At 43.1% G+C, this 17,228-nt stretch overlaps 2 protein-coding genes across 2 annotated transcripts; both read left to right on the top strand.

Moving 5' to 3' along the window:
* Positions 1-3,188: 3,188 nt before the first annotated feature.
* LOC137331141 (C-C motif chemokine 20-like) lies at positions 3,189-4,418 on the top strand. The gene is made up of 4 exons (XM_067994745.1): positions 3,189-3,459; positions 3,578-3,692; positions 3,789-3,866; positions 4,174-4,418. The coding sequence occupies exons 1-4, from the start codon at positions 3,378-3,380 to the stop codon at positions 4,205-4,207; spliced, it is 309 nt and encodes a 102-aa protein (XP_067850846.1). The 5' UTR covers positions 3,189-3,377; the 3' UTR covers positions 4,208-4,418.
* A 10,674-nt stretch (positions 4,419-15,092) lies between these two features.
* Positions 15,093-16,643, top strand: LOC137331142 (C-C motif chemokine 20-like). The gene is made up of 4 exons (XM_067994746.1): positions 15,093-15,379; positions 15,498-15,612; positions 15,709-15,786; positions 16,374-16,643. The coding sequence occupies exons 1-4, from the start codon at positions 15,298-15,300 to the stop codon at positions 16,405-16,407; spliced, it is 309 nt and encodes a 102-aa protein (XP_067850847.1). The 5' UTR covers positions 15,093-15,297; the 3' UTR covers positions 16,408-16,643.
* The last annotated feature ends 585 nt before the right edge of the window (positions 16,644-17,228 follow it).

Here is a 17,228-nt window from a genome sequence, read left to right as displayed (position 1 = left end):
CATGCTATAGACAGAGCTAAGCAATTCCACAACCAACGGATCAGATCAAAGTTCTGCAGTCCTGCCACATCCAGTCGTGAATGGTGGTGGACAATTAAACAACTAACGGGAGGAGGAGGCTCCGTGAACATACCCATCCTCAATGAACTCACTCACCTGACGAAGGAGATAATCTCCGAAAGCTTGTGATTTTCAAATAAAATTGTTGGACTATAACCTGGTGTTGTAAGATTCTTTACATTTGTCAACCCCAGTCCATCACCGGCATCTCCACATCATCCTCAATGATGGCAGAGTCCAGCACATGAGTGCAAAAGACAAGGCTGAAGCGTTTGCAACCATCTTCAGCCAGAAGTGCCGAGTGGATGATCCATCTCAGCCTCCTCCCGAAATCACCACCATCACAGAACCCAGTCTTCAGCCAATTCGATTCACTCCACGTGATATCAAGAAACAGCTCAGTGCACTGGATACAGCAAAGGCTTTGGGCCCCGACAACATTCCAGCTGTAGTGCTGAAGACTTGTGCTCCAGAACTAGCTGCGCCTCTAGCCAAGCTGTTCCAGTACAGCTACAACACTGGCATCTACCCAAAAATGTGGAAAATTGCCCAGGTATGTCCTGTCCACAAAAAGCAGGACAAATCCAATCCAGCCAATTACCGCCCCATCAGTCTACTCTCAATCATCAGCAAAGTGATGGAAGGTGTCGTCGACAGTGCTATCAAGCGGCACTTACTCACCAATTACCTGCTCACCGATGCTCAGTTTGGGTTCCACCAGGACCGCTCGGCTCCACACCTCATTACAGCCTTGGTCCAAACATGGGCAAAAGAGCTGATTTACAGAGGTGAGGTGAGAGTGACTGTCCTTGATATCAAGGCAGCATTTGACCGAGTGTGGCACAAAGGAGCCCTAGTAAAATTGAAGTCAAGGGGAATCTGGGGGAAAACACTCCACAAAAAGAAGATGGTAGTGGTTGTTGGAGGCCAATCATCTCAGCCCCAGAACATTGCTGCAGGAGTTCCTCAGGGCAGCGTCGTAGGCCCAACCATCTTCAGCTGCTTTATCAATGACCTTCCCTCCATCATAAGGTCAGAAATGGGGATGTTCGCTGATGATTGCACAGTGCTCAGTTCCATTCACAACTCCTCAAATATTGACGCTCTCCATGCCCGCATGCAGCAAGACCTAGACAACATCCAGGCTTGGGCTGAGAAGTGGCAAGTAATATTTGCGCCAGGCACGTGCCGGGCAATGACCATCTCCAACAAGAGAGAGTCTAACCACCTCCCCTTGACATTCAACGGCATTACCATCACTGAATCCTCCACCATCAACATCCTGGGGGTCACCATTGACCAGAAGCTTAATTGGACCAGCTACATAAATATTGTGACTACAAGAGCAGGTCAGAGGCTGGTATTTTACGGCGAGTGATTCACCACCTGACTCCCCAAAGCCTTTCCACCATGTACAAGGCACAAGTCAAGAGTGTGATGGAATACTCTCCACTTGCCTGGATGAGTACACCTCCAACGACACTCAAGAAGCTCGACACCATCCAGGACAAATAAGCCCGCTTGATTCCCACCCCATCCACCACCCCTAAACATTCACTCCCTTCACCACCGGCGCACCGTGGCTGCAGTGTGCACCATCCACAGGATGCACTGCAGCAACTTGCCAAGGCAGAAGGACAAGGGCAGCAAGCACTTGGGAACAACACCACCTGCACGTTCCCCTCCAAGTCACACACCATCCCGACTTGGAAATATATCGCCGTTCCTTCTTCGTCACTGGGTCAAAATCCTGGAACTCCCTACCTAACAGCACTGTGGGTGAACCTTCACCACACAGACTACTGCGGTTCAAGAAGGCGGCTCACCACCACCTTCTCAAAAGCAATTAGAGATGGGCTTTGCCAGCGACGCCCACATCCCATGAACGAATAAATAAAAACACTTTGATGATTAAGTTGGCAACCAAACACGGTTGTGTTATTTGATTACAAATATAATTCATTATAAAATAGAAAATGTTTTTTCTATATCTTTAAATGCTTTATTATGGCATCAGAATCTGTTACATTAAAAAGAGAAGAGTTTCCACAATTGCATTTTCTTAAGCATGCTTTGCCTAATCTACATAAATGATGGTTTGATGACTTCAAACTAATATGTTAATTCTCATAAAATCAATAAGATCAGCAGGGACTTAACAAAGGAAGATGCTTTTAAGAAGAAATTGGATGTGTCCACAGCAGAGAAAAGCAAAATGTACTCTAGGAACTCACAGTGAGAATAGGGAGCTTCAAAAAAACACTTCCTATTCCATCAGCAGTCAGAAGCAATAATCCAGCAACTAACCTGCAACACCTGCATGGTCCCTTTAAATAGCAATGCTGGGTGGGGGGTCCTCTAGGCACTCTTAGACACGTTCAGGTTGTCGGGGTTAAGACCGTGCGTTGAGTTGAGCGTTGAGTGCCAAAATGGTGTCTATCACTTTAAAGCAGCGTTGCACACTGATTGCATGCATTTTCACCCTACTTTACATACTTCCGGCGTACGGTATTTGCACACGCGCTAACTCCTATACCAAGATGGCGTCTGGCGCACGTCATGCTGGAAACTTGCATGCGCAGCCACGACGCCATCATGGATGTTGGAGAGGCCGGGTAGCGCTGAAACAACGTCTCTACACGGCCCAATTTAGCGGCCTATGATTCTATAATATTTCCAGTGTGAAAATAGCTGCCGTGCGAATAATCACCTCCAGTACCCCACCACCTTGCCTTATATTTCTGATTAATTAGTCCTGTTTAGAAGTATTGATTCATTTTGCATTAATGTACACAGCAGATAAATATAATAAAATATTCACATTTAAAATTGATCTGGTTTATACTTTTTTTTAAGCTTAAAACCTGACTCACATTTCATATCACAGAATTGCTTAGTTTCAAACTGGCATACTCCTTAGATTGCCAATATATTGTCATTTTACTTTTTGACCTAAGTAGAAACAACTTAAGAAACAAAAAAAACTGCACGCATTAAACTCAATCCTGAACTCTTAACACATTGGAAAGAAAAACAAAGCTCATGGATCGTGCCGATTGTGAAATCAGAGTACTAAGGTCTATTTATAGATAAACCGGTTGCATTGCAAACTGCTGATGCAATGAGGTAAGGTGACAAGAGGAAAACCCAGAGGAAATAAGTCATGGGATGTATTTTCTTGCTCTCAAAAATTCCCAATACCTGGCATAGTGGATATAAAATGATGGCAGGTACCTAAAGACACATCAGATCTCAGCTACAGACCCCACGACAAGTTCTACAGAGAAGATATCTGGCAGACAGACAGATAATCAGTAATGAGTGCTCTCAGGAAACTTGTGCTGGTGACTGTGTCCTCCCTGATAATGCTGAGCATGTTTAGTGACTCCGTATCAGCACGTAAGTCTTTCAACTGCCTTTTAACCCATTACTAGCAGCTTAGCCAGTTTGAAATTTGATTTAATTGAGTTACGTTCATAATTGTTTTTTTAAAGTACCGTTTTTCTCTGCCCCACAGACGCAATGTATGGAGACTGCTGTCTCCGTTATTCAAAGAGTCGGTTGCCATTGCGATTAATCTCTGGATATGTAGAACAACAATCCAATGAGATCTGTGATATAGATGCAATCATGTAAGTACAAGGCCTTGACATATCGCACAGATTGAAAAGCAAATTTTATCTGATGATGTTCCGTTATTGAAAGATCTATTTAAATACTCTTCACAGATTCTACACTGTTGGAGGACAGGCAGTCTGTACAAATCCTGAGAGTAGATGGGTGAAACGAACACTGGAATTTTTGAGGTAAGAGAACAAGCTCTAACATACACCAAACTCACTGCCCAACAATATTGAAAAAGTACGGTCTCTTATACTAACATTTATAAGGTGAGGGCAATAACAATTATTTCAGGGTGGCATCTAAAATCAGACTTTTGAATATGAATTTTAATACAAATGCCACCTTCTTTGCTGAGGCACTGTAAAATGTGAACAGGTTCTTAGTAATGTTTAATATGTGGTAGAAATGACTGGCTACATTTTCAGTGCATTTTCTCAATGTAACAAGTTACATTATTTGAAACTTATTGATCTTTGTTTTGTCTTACAGCAAAAAGCTGGAAAAAATGTCTCAACAAGACTGAACAGCACTTTGAGAAGATGAAGCAGCTGAATCTTCAGGATTTGTCTCACTTAAAACCTTCTTGCATAGTATCTATGTACAGCTGTACAGTTTAAAACTAAAGCACTTTTACGTTACTCACAGTCGATGTGTAAGCCGTGTAATTTTATGTTCCATTGAACATGGATAAGTAATTTAACTGCAAGTACTTATTTATTTTATGTTCATTATGATCCGTGTTCTGTTTGCACTGAAATAAATCAGAAAAACATTAATATTACATCTTCTGTATCTGTTTATCATTCAATCTCACAAGACTGATATAGTACAAGAAAGGTGTAAGATAATGAGGGATGTTTTCTGCGTTTAAAACTCAGGGTGTTAATCTCCTTTTTTGTTTATTTTAAACGTCAGTGAATAAAAAAGGGAATTATTTCAGTTTTCCACAGCGAGAGTTCATTTTATGGGTATTTCTTAGCCTTACCAACAGAAACTTGGCGAATCGTAACCCGCCTGCAATATTGCTCATTCAGTGCCTCTGAAGGGTTTTGAGTCACTTAACTCATCACATGCATTAGTCCAACTTCAGCAAAGGTGAGACTGCAGGAAATGAAGAGCAGTGCCCTGCTCCTGATTCATTGATACGGATTTTCCAGGATTCAGAAAGACTAATCGATGGATCCCTGACATTGTATATGTTTTTGTGTGTGTCACCATCTCCTGAATTTTAAAACAAAAATGTAAACTACAATTCAGATTTTAAAAACATTTGTGCATTAAATGCTTCAATAGCCTATATTGAAAATTATAAACTAATCTCTGGCTTTCCTTGTACTTGAAATGCTTCATTTGAACTAAACCTTGAGATTTTCGATTTCCCTGGAGGAAGAATTAAACATTCAGCTGAGGAGGGCAGTGGGGCCAATGCAGGTTGGAAGACTGAAAGAACATAGAATTTACAGCACAGGAACAGGCCATTCGGCCCAACTGGTCTATGCCAGTGGTCATACTCTGCATAACATAATTTTCATAAAATCAGTAAGATAAGCAAGGACTTAACAAAGGAAGATGCTTTTAAGAAGAAATTGGATGTGTCCACAGCAGAGAAAAGGGGAAGGGGTTTAAAATATAAAAAAGTAGATTCTTCACCCTTGCGTGTAGTTCATTCTTTACATAAAGGTACACTCCACAGAATGGATTTTCATTATGAAATCTAATTGTAAAATGTGGGGAAATGGTCCAGGGAAGGTTTGTGCCTAACCCGCACCCTCAAAATAACCACAGCTATTTCTCCCCAATTCCCTTGGGGGCACAGCACATTGCACAAAGTAGATGCTGATAGAATATATTATAGCGCTGCTATTGTATCAGTGTCAAATGGTTTTGGATGTGCATCAGTTCAAAACCAGTGCTACAACTCAGCTGTCAAGTCAACAATCTGACTACAGTCCATACAAAGGCCAAGATATGACTTCACCTCCAGGTTCACAGTGGGGTGCAAACCTTTAACAAGTTTCCTACTAGTCCAAACTACTGCCTCGGAACTTTTTAAACTTAATTTTTAATCTTGTTGATGTTAGCAGAGAGTTGTTGATCCAACCGGTTCCTTAAAAATGTAACTGATAACATGATCCTTGAGATGGAAACTCTACACATTACTACAAATAAACAGAGCTCTGTGATCAATGGACAAGAGTGATATGCGAGCTGACAGCAAAGTTAGTTTGTTTTTGGGTCAACACCACACTGTACAGGTAACAATCTGAAACCAGCAACTGTTGTATATAAAGAAAATGGAGATGGAGCACTGCACTGCACTGAATGATGATTGGCAGAGATAATAGACATAAGCTATATGATAGCTTGCAAAGTATCCAAACAAAATTACAAAGTCATAGGATTTGGAGCAATTGGTGAGATAAGATCAGCAATTAAGTTGTAGGCTGAGAAACATAAATCAGTGAAATGAATGAGGAACACACCAGAGGAGCAAAAGGTGAAAAATGACACAGATAACAGCTACGGATTTACATAAAGTAATGAAAACAATGTGTCAAGTAAACAAAGGAGTAGGGCTCGAGGCGAGAGTCACTGCGCTGAACACAAAATGAGATAGCAGAAGTTGCAATACTTCAAAAGAAAGTACCACCAGATTCCCACAGAAGTTGTGAGTTTCCTCTGTTAATCAATAGTCAAAAACTCACTGTTTAGTTAATCATTCACTGGTAAAGTAAAGTAGGACCAGTACAGTCAATGGAATGTAAAGTACCTGCAATGATTGACCTTTGTCATCAGGCCTGGCCTCCGACCAAACATTGCTGTGACACTCAATCAGTTTGCAGGAGCACAGTATCCAATTGCCACTTTTTAAATTGTATTTCCTACTGGTACAACAAAATGTCTAAAAGTCGTCAGTCACTTCTCTATATTTCAACACATTGGTTGTTTTTAATCTATGTTTTCCTACAGTGTCATTTCTGTGTGTAGAGAGTTGCTCAGTTTACATTCTTACCATTTTAATTTGGACCAAATCAAAACTGGAACTCACCATGTGGTACAAACCCTTGCCTGTTATCTATACCACAAGAACATTAGGGTACACCAAAGTCAGGCCATTTCTCTATTTTAATTCAAAAGAAAATGCTTTATATTTGTTTTAATTATTTGCACATTCTTCTCTTCTGATTATTCTTTCTCTTTGTTTTCTTCATTTTTGTGCTTTTTTCCCCCCTCAGTTCCTCATGTGACCAATATTTCTTCCATTACCTCAGCCACCAAGAGGTGCACAGGAATTTCCCAGTGTGGCTGTGCCTCTGTGTTTTCTTCCTTCTCTGTTGGGAATTGCCAGATTTCAACAGGACAGGTAAAATTAGAGACTCACCATGGGGAAAGATTTCCTCTCGTGCACTGGGTGTAACAAAATTACAAATCTGTTTATAAAGAATGCATTTATGATTTCACTACAGCTAGTGCTCAGACAAAATGTTTGCCCCACCCCCATGTGGAGAATCAGAGACATGTACCCTCCATTCAACTTCCCTTTGCACAGACAATGACTGCTGAATGTATATTACAACAATGACCACACTTCAAAAGTACTTCATTGTCTGTAAAGCACTTTTGGATGTCCTGAGGTGGTGACAGGCGCTATATAAATGCAAGTCTTTCTTTTTTTTTATTCTCTACTGCCAGACACTGTTCTTGATGTGGAGATGCCGGTGATGGACTGGGGTTGACAATTGTAAACAATTTTACAACACCAAGTTATAGTCCAACAATTTTATTTGAAATTCACAAGCTTTCAGAGGCTTCCTCCTTCCTCAGGTGAATGTTGTGGAAATGAAATCCTCGAACCCTTCGCATTCACCTAACTTGGTGTTGTAAAATTGTTTACAATAGACACTGTTCTTGTCTCAGACCTTTTTACCTTAGGCCTTTCTTAACTTTACTTCATTATACCAGCTTTGTTTCCTGGGAGATTTGTTCAAGAACAAGTATTAGCTTTCATTATGCCTATAGGGAAAAGGGAGTGTTTTGAAGGTGGGGATTTTGTAATGTATCTAGTTGCTCTGGCACAGCCTCCCATAGAACTACACAATGCAGCATTGCACCAATATCAGGGCTTAGATCTTACTATACTGTGCTTGTTATGTTTAATTTGTGATGTATTTAATTTTGAATGAAAGTGCATTGTTTTCCTGTATTCATTTCAAAGATTTTTTTCAAGCTGGGATGTGTGTTTTTATATAAACTTCTAGGTTCTCTATTTTCTTCTGAAGGGGCAGATATTTGCTGGGTACAGTCCAGAGGTGCCCAGTACCAGTCCACAAGAGCTGGGTACATATCCACAGATGCTGGGTACAGGTTCATAGGTGATGGGTACAGGCCGACAGTTGATGGGTACAGTTCACAGGTGCCCAGTACCAGTCCACATGTATTGGGCACCTCCTTCCACCTCATCGCAGATGCATGCGTGGCTGGAGAGATGGGTGCAGGGGGGAGGACTTTAGATTCCTGGGGCCTTGGGACCGGTTCTGTGGATGGTGGAACCTGTACAACCCGGACGGGTTGCACCTCACCAGGGCTGGGACCAATATCCTTGCGGGGAGATTTGCTAGTGCTGTTGGGGAGGGTTTAAACTAGTTTGGCAGGGGGATGGGAACCTGAATGTAGATTCAGATGGGACAGAATCAGAACTGGAAATGGAAGGCAGAAAATTAGTAAGTGAGTTTGGAAGGCAGAGGAAGCAAAGGTTAGAAAATAAACAACATAGGAGTTTGGCAGTGCTTAAAGGTATGTACCTCAATGCAAGGAGTATAGTGAATAGGGCAGATGAGCTTAGGGCACAGATAGACACATGGCAGTATGATATCTTAGTTATTACAGAAACATGGCTTAAAAAGGGTCAGGAATGGCAGCTCAATGTTCCTGGTTTCAGGGTTTCCAGACGAGATAGAGAGGGGTATAAAAAAGGAGGGGGTGGCAATTTTGGTTAAAGAAACAATTACAGCTGTGAGGAGGGATGACATGTTCGAAGGATCATCAAATGAGGCCATATGGGTTGAGCTAACGAACAAAAAAGAGGCAGTCACACTACTGGGAATGTACGACAGACCTCCAAGCAGTCAGAGGGAGATAGAAAAGCAAATATGTAGGCAAATTTCTGAGACATGCAAAAACAATAGGGTAGTAATAGTAGGGGATTTCAACTACCCTAATATTAACTGGGATAGAATCAGTGTGAAGGGTATAGAGGGCACAAAATTCTTAAATTGCATTCAGGAGAAGTTTTTTAGCCAGTACGTAGCAAGCCTAACAAGAGAGGGGCAGTTCTGGATTTAGTTTTAGGAAATGAAGCTGGGCAAGTGGAAGGAGGATCATTGGGAGAGCATTTTGGTGGTAGTGATCATAAGTCAGTTCAATTTAGCATAGTTATGGAAAAGGGCAAAGATAGAACAGGTGTTAAAGTTCTCAATTGGGGAAAGGCCACTTTTACTAAGCTGAGATGTGATTTAGCAAAAATGGACTAGAAATAGCTACTTGAAGGTAAATCAATGTCAGAGCAGTGGGAGGCATTCAAGGGGGAGAATCAAGGGGTTCAGAGTAAACATATTCCCACAAAGAGAAAGGGTGGGACTGCCAAATCCAGAGCCCCCTAGAGGTCAAGGAGAACACAGTGTAACATAAGGCAAAAAGGAAAGCTTGTGTCAGAAATCGAGAGATCAATACTGCAGAAAGCCTGGAGGAGTATAGAAAGTGCAGGGGTGAAATTAAAAAGGAAATTAGGAAAGCAAAGAGAGGGCATGAAAAAATATTGGCAAGTGAAATCAAGGAAAACCCAAAGATGTTTTATAAATAAATTAAGAGCAAAAGGATTAACTAAGGAAAGAGTAGGGCCTATTAGAGAGCAAAACGATAACCTATGTGTGGAGGCGGAAGATGTTGGTATGGTTCTTAATGAATACTTTGTGTCTTCACAAAAAAGAGGGACGATGTAGTTAAGGAGGAGAAGTGTGAAATATTAGATGGGATAAACATAGTGAGAGAGGAAGTATTAAGGGGATTAGCATCTTTGAAAGTAGATAAATCACAAGGCCCAGATGAAATGTATCCCAGGCTGTTAAAAAAAGCAAGGGAGGAAATAGCGGAGGTTCTGACCATCAATTTCCAATCCTCCCTGGATACAGGCGTAGTGCCGGAGGATTGGAGGACTGCTAACAATGTACTGTTGTTTAAAAAGGGAACAAGGGATAGACCGAGTAATTACAGGCCAGTCAGTCTAACCTCTGTGTTGGGCAAATTATTGGAATCAATTCTGAGAGACAGGATAAACCGTCATTTAGAAAGGCACAGAGTAATCAAGGACAATCAGCATAGATTTGTTAAGGGAAGGTCGTGTCTGACTAACTTGATTGAATTTTTTGAGGCGGTAACAAGGAGGGTCGATAAGGGTAGTGCGTTTGATTTAGTCTACATGGATTTTAGCAAGGCTTTTGACAAGGTCCCACATGGCAGACTGGTCAAAAAAGTACAAGCCCATGGGATCTAAGGGAAAGTGGCAAGTTGGATCCAAAATTGGCTCAGTGGCAGGAAACAAAGGGTAATGGTCGATGGGTGTTTTTATGACTGGAAGGCAGTTTCCAGTGGCATTGCGCAGGGTTCAGTACTAGGTCCCTTGCTTTTTGTGGTATATATCAATGATTTGGATTTAAATGTAGGGGGCATGATTAAGAAGTTTGCAGATGATACAAAAATTGGTCGTGTGGTTGATAGTGAGAAGGAAAGCTGTAGACTGCAGGAAGATATCAATGGACTGGTCCAGTGGGCAGAAAAGTGGCAAATGGAATTCAATCCGGAGAAGTTTGAGGTAATGCATTTGGAGAGGGCAAACAAGGCAAGGGAATACACAATAAATGGGAGGATACTGAGAGGTAGTGAGGAACCTTGGAGTGCATGTGCACAGATCCCTGAAGGTAGCAAGACAGGTAGATAAGGTGGTTAAGAAGGCAGGACAGGTAGATAAGGTGGTTAAAAAGGCATATGGGATACTTTCCTTTATTAGCCGAGGCATAGAATATAGGAGCAAGGAGGTTATGCTAGAACTGTATAAAACACTAGTTAGGCCACATTTTGAGTACTGTGTACAGTTCTGGTCACCACATTACAGGAAAGATGTAATTGCACTAGAGAGGGTACAGGGGAGATTTACGAGGATGTTGACATGACTGGAGAATTTTAGCTATGAGGAAAGATTGGATAGGGTGGGGTTGTTTTCTTTGGAACAGAGAAGGCTGAGGGGAGATTTAATTGAGGTGTACAAAATTATAAGGGGGCTAGATAGAGTGGATAAGAAGAACCTATTTTCCTTAGCAGAGAGGTCAATAACCAGGGGGCATAGATTTAAAGTGATTGATAGAAGGATTAGAGGGGAGCTGAGGAAAAGCTTTTTCACCCAGAGGGTGGTGGGGGTCTGGAACTCACTGCCTGAAAGGGTGGTAGAAGCAGAAATCCTCATCACATTTAAAAAGTACCTGGATATGCACCTGAAATCCCGTGACCTACAAGGCTATGGACCAAGCGCTGGAAATTGGGATTAGGCTGGGTGGCTCATTTTCGGCCAGCGCAGACACGATGGGCCAAATGGCCTCCTTCTGTGCTGTATATTTTCTACAATTCTATGATTCTATGATTCCTTAATGTGTCGCTGTTGTAAACCTTCCGAGCTTTAACAGGATTAGTAAACAGTGATTGCCAGATCCACGCTCTTGCTATAAACTTAAACTCTTTACCCCCTCATGGGCAGAAGTTTACTTCTGGGGTAGCGTGGCCAAGTGGTTAAAGGCGCTGGATTGAGGTTCCGACTCGCTGCAGGGGCGTGTGTTTGAATCCCCACCCTACCAGAATTTGTGACGCTGCATCTCCCTCCTCTCATAATCTTTTCTGACTCACGTGCTGCAGATGCTGTCGGCATGCACGTCTTACTTGCTCCTCTCCCTGCTCCACAACTCAACCTGTTTCCCTTTTATCGTTGTAGATACCCAAGAACATGTGGCAACACTGTCCGAGGAGGAGGAGGAGAGGGACACCGAAGCCACACCGTCACTTGATCTGACACTTGCTTCCACCAGCTCAGAGACTGACACTGCGCGTCCTTTAGAGGCTAGGTTAGACGATGGATCTGCACATGGTGAGACACTGAGCACAAGTGCGCAGGAGCCGGGGTGGGGGGAACGGATACCACAGGTGCCAGCTCGCCGGAGGGCGAGGTCGCTCACTAGTTCTGCTGCAGAGGAGTCAGATGAGACTTCGATGGGCCAGGCTACAGAAGAAGGCTAATGGGCGTACACCAACAAATGCTTGGGGCACTGGAAAGCCGGCCAGAAAGCCTGCGCACAATGAGAAGGGGCATGGAGGAGTCCAGCTCCAACTTGGCACAGGGCTTTGCGCAGAGCTTGGAGCCCATCCTTTCCAACATGGAACATGTGGTCACCTCCATCAGCGCACCTGTGGAACCCACCATGATGCAGCGTCTGATGTCGCGGCTTCCATTGCAGCACAAACCAATGTGATCAAAGGTCTGCAAGCTATGATTCCTGCTCAGACTGCTGCAATGGCAGCTCTGATTGCTGCTATCGTGGCTCTGGGGACCACTGTGGAACGGGGCTTCCAGAACATCACAGCACTCCAGCAAACCGTTCTCCAGCTGATCACCAGGATTGCTGAGGCTCCGCCTTGGGAGAGTGGCAGTGGCGCCATGGCAGTCGGACCTGCTGTCGTCTCTCAGGTTGACAGCATTCCTGCTCCCACCCCTGCCACTCCGCCAGTGCCCCTGTTGTTGCCTATCAGCCAGCCCAGGCCAGACTGCTGCAACCCATGCTGAGATGGCACAGTCTGAAGCCAGGCCCTCCTGGTGCAGAGCTGCTCGAGGTCATTCTCCAAGGCCATCTGCACACTCCTCCATTGAAAGCCAGCAGCCACCCTCCAACCATGCTCCAGCCACTGGGGAAGCACCTCGTAGGAACAGTAGGTTAGGTAAAGGCACAAGAAACAACAGGCACTAAGGGAATGCACAAGGATGAATGGTTCTGTTCTGTTTCCATAATTTTATTTATTCATTGATAAGTGTGACTTTGAATTTGCATTTGGTGGTAGTTTTTATTTGTGCGATGAGCTGAGGGGGAAACCAATGTGCGATCAGATGGAGGGCGATTTGATTGTCTTGTGGGAGCGGAAAGGTGGGGAGTGTACAAATGTTGGTGAGTTGGGGGATGTAGTTGACATTATTGATAGCAGGCACGGATCAGGTGAGCACCCTTGCGGCTTTCTCCACTTCCTGTTCCGGTTTCTCCCCCTTCGCCTCCTCCTCAGCCTCTTCCTCCTCCTCAGCATCTTCCTCCTCAGCATCCTCCTCCTCCAACTCTGGCTCAGGGTCTTCTCCGATCATTGGTGGCAAAGACTGGTCCCTCACGATGGTGAGGTTGTGCAGCACGCAGCATACCACCACGAATCTGCCCATCCGTTCAGCGTACTGCAGGGCTCCTCCAGACTAGCCCAGGCAGCGGAAGCATTGTTTGAGGAGGCCTATGGTGTGCTCCACGATGTTGCGTGTGGTAGCATGGCTCTCATTATAGGCCTGGAGTCATGAGCCACGGTGTGAGGGGATAACCCTTGTCGCCCAGCCTCCAGCCTTTGACTTGCCGAGGCAAGTGAAAGATAGCTGACACGGTGGACTGCCGCATGACGAAGGCGTCATGACTGCTCCCAGGGTAGCGGACATCGGCCTCCATGATTCGATGCATGTGGTCGCACACCAGCTGCACGTTGAGGGAGTGGAAGCCCTTTCTGTTGACGAAGACGGCTGAGTTGATGTGCGGGACATGCAGGGCATTGTGCGTGCAGTCAATGGCACCCTGCACCATGGGGAAGCCAGTAATGTGGGCAAACCTCCGTGCTCACTTGTTCTGCTTGTCTCTGTCAAGAGGGAAGGTGATGAACCTGTTCCTCATCTGGTACAGTACGTCTCTGACCTCCTTTATGCAGCAGTGCACTGCATACTGCGAGATGTTGCACATATTGCCAGCAGAGGCCTGAAATGCTCCTGAGCCGTTGAAATTCAGTGTCACAGTGACCTTCACAGCCACAGGCAATGCTGTCCTCGCCCTGCTCTGAGGCTGCAGTTGTGGCCGCACCAGTTGACAGATCTCGGTCACAGCTTCCTTGGTGAACCTCAGGCATCGGATGCAATCCTCCTTGGTCATGTTGAGGTAAGAGAATTGATCCCTGAAGGCCCTCATTGGATAGGGTCTCCTGCTCAGTGCCCTGCGCCTCCTCGTCCTCCCTCTCCTCACAGCTTGACCTGCTACGCATGGCCTCTCTGCATGCTCCTAGCCGTGCTCAATGCCCAGTGGGAGCCCTAGCAGACCACTCATGGTTGCCAGGAATGTTGTTCAACTACGATTGTAACTTTCCACACCGTAAGGCAGTACCTGCCAAAGCACTCTCAAATGTACTCTAGGAACTCACAGTGAGAATAGGGAGCTTCAAAAAACACTTCCTATTCCATCAGCAGTCAGAAGCAATAATCCAGCAACTAACCTGCAACACCTGCATGGTCCCTTTAAATAGCAATGCTGGGTGGGGGGGGGGTCCTCTAGGCACTCTTAGACACATTCAGGTTGTCGGGTTCAAGACCGTGCGTTGAGTTGAGCGTTGGGTGCCAAAATGGTGTCTATCACTTTAAATCAGCGTTGCACACTGATTGCATGCATTTTCACCCTACTTTACATACTTCCGGCGTACGGTATTTGCACATACTCTAACTCCTATACCAAGATGGCATCCGGCGCACGTCATGCTGGAAACTTGCATGCGCAGCCACGATGCCATCTTGGATGTTGGAGAGGCCGGGTAGCGCTGAAACAACGTCTCTACACGGCCCAATTTAGCGGCCTATGATTCTATAATATTTCCAGTGTGAAAATAGCTGCCGTGCGAATAATCACCTCCAGTACCCCACCACCTTGCCTTATATTTCTGATTAATTAGTCCTGTTTAGAAGTATTGATTCATTTTGCATTAATGTACACAGCAGATAAATATAATAAAATATTCACATTTAAAATTGATCTGGTTTATACTATTTTTTTAAGCTTAAAACCTGACTCACATTTCATATCACAGAACTGTTTAGTTTCAAACTGGCATACTCCTTAGATTGCCCAATATATTGTCATTTTACTTTTTGACCTAATTAGAAACAACTTAAGAAACAAAAAAAACTGCACGCATTAAACTCAATCCTGAACTCTTAACACATTGGAAAGAAAAACAAAGCTTATGGATCGTGCCGATTGTGAAATCAGAGTACTAAGGTCTATTTACAGATAAACCGGTTGCATTGCAAACTGCTGATGCAATGAGGTAAGGTGACAAGAGGAAAACCCAGAGGAAATAAGTCATGGGATGTATTTTCTTGCTCTCAAAAATTCCCAATACCTGGCATAGTGGATATAAACTGACTGGCAGGTACCTAAAGACACATCAGATCTCAGCTACAGACCCCACGACAAGTTCTACAGAGAAGATATCTGGCAGACAGACAGATAATCAGTAATGAGTGCTCTCAGGAAACTTGTGCTGGTGACTGTGTCCTCCCTGATAATGCTGAGCATGCTTAGTGACTCCGTATCAGCACGTAAGTCTTTCAACTGCCTTTTAACCCATTACTAGCAGCTTAGCCAGTTTGAAAATAGATTTAATTGAGTTACGTTCATAATTGTTTTTTTAAAGTACCGTTTTTCTCTGGCCCACAGACGCAATGTATGGAGACTGCTGTCTCCGTTATTCAAAGAGTCGGTTGCCATTGCGATTAATCTCTGGATATGTCGAACAACAATCCAATGAGATCTGTGACATCGATGCAATTATGTAAGTACAAGGCCTTGACATATCGCACAGATTGAAAAGCAAATTTTATCTGATGATGTTCCGTTATTGAAAGATCTATTTAAATACTCTTCACAGATTCTACACTGTTGGAGGACGGGCAGTCTGTACAAATCCTGAGAGTAGATGGGTGAAAAGAACACTGGAATTTTTGAGGTAAGAGAACAAGCTCTAACATACACCAAACTCACTGTCCAACAATATTGAAAAAGTACGGTCTCTTATATTAACATTTATAAGTGTAAACAATTTTACAACAACAAGTTATAGTCCAGCAATTTTATTTTAAATTCACAAGCTTTCGGAGGCTTCCTCCTTCCTCAGGTGAATGTTGTGGAAATGTTGTGGGAATGTTGTGGAAATCATTTCCACAACATTCACCTGAGGAAGGAGGACGCCTCCGAAAGCTTGTGAATTTAAAATAAAATTGCTGGACTATAACTTGGTGTTGTAAAATTGTTTACAATTGTCAACCCCAGTCCATCACCGGCATCTCCACATCATGGCTAACATTTATAAGGTGAGGGCAATAACAATTATTTGAGGGTGGCATTTAAAATCAGACTTTTGAATATGAATTTTAATACAAATGCCACCTTCTTTGCTGAGGCACTGTAAAATGTGAACAGGTTCTTAGTAATGTTTAATATGTGGTAGAAATGACTGGCTACATTTTCAGTGCATTTTCTCAATGTAACAAGTTACATTATTTGAAACTTATTGATCTTCGTTTTGTCTTACAGCAAAAAGCTGGAAAAAATGTCTCAACAAGACTGAACAGCACTTTGAGAAGATGAAGCAGCTGAATCTTCAGGATTTGTCTCACTTAAAACCTTCTTGCATAGTATCTATGTACAGCTGTACAGTTTAAAACTAAAGCACTTTTACGTTACTCACAGTCGATGTGTAAGCCGTGTAATTTTATGTTCCATTGAACATGGATAAGTAATTTAACTGCAAGTACTTATTTATTTTATGTTCATTATGATCCGTGTTCTGTTTGCACTGAAATAAATGAGAAAAATTTTAATATTGCATCTTCTGTATTTGTTTATCATTCAATCTCACAAGACTGATATAGTACAAGAAAGGTGTAAGATAATGAGGGATGTTTTCTGCGTTTAAAACTCAGGGTGTTAATCTCCTTTTTTGTTTATTTTAAATGTCAGTGAATAAAAAAGGGAATTATTTCAGTTTTCCACAGCGAGAGTTCATTTTATGGGTATTTCTTAGCCTTACCAACAGAAACCTGGCGAATCGTAACCCGCCTGCAATATTGCTCATTCAGTGCCTCTGAAGGGTTTTGAGTCACTTAACTCATCACATGCATTAGTCCAACTTCAGCAAAGGTGAGACTGCAGGAAATGAAGAGCAGTGCCCTGCTCCTGATTCATTGATACGGATTTTCCAGGATTCAGAAAGACTAATCGATGGATCCCTGACATTGTATATGTTTTTGTGTGTGTCACCATCTCCTGAATTTTAAAACAAAAATGTAAACTACAATTCAGATTTTTTAAACATTTGTGCATTAAATGCTTCAATAGCCTATATTGAAAATTATAAACTAATCTCTGGCTTTCCTTGTACTTGAAATG

The sequence above is a fragment of the Heptranchias perlo genome, chromosome 13 (genome assembly GCF_035084215.1).
Source record: "Heptranchias perlo isolate sHepPer1 chromosome 13, sHepPer1.hap1, whole genome shotgun sequence".
Taxonomy (NCBI): Eukaryota; Metazoa; Chordata; class Chondrichthyes; order Hexanchiformes; family Hexanchidae; genus Heptranchias; species Heptranchias perlo.
Note: the sequence above shows the minus strand (reverse complement) of the source record. Positions and strands in the feature narration are given on the sequence as shown.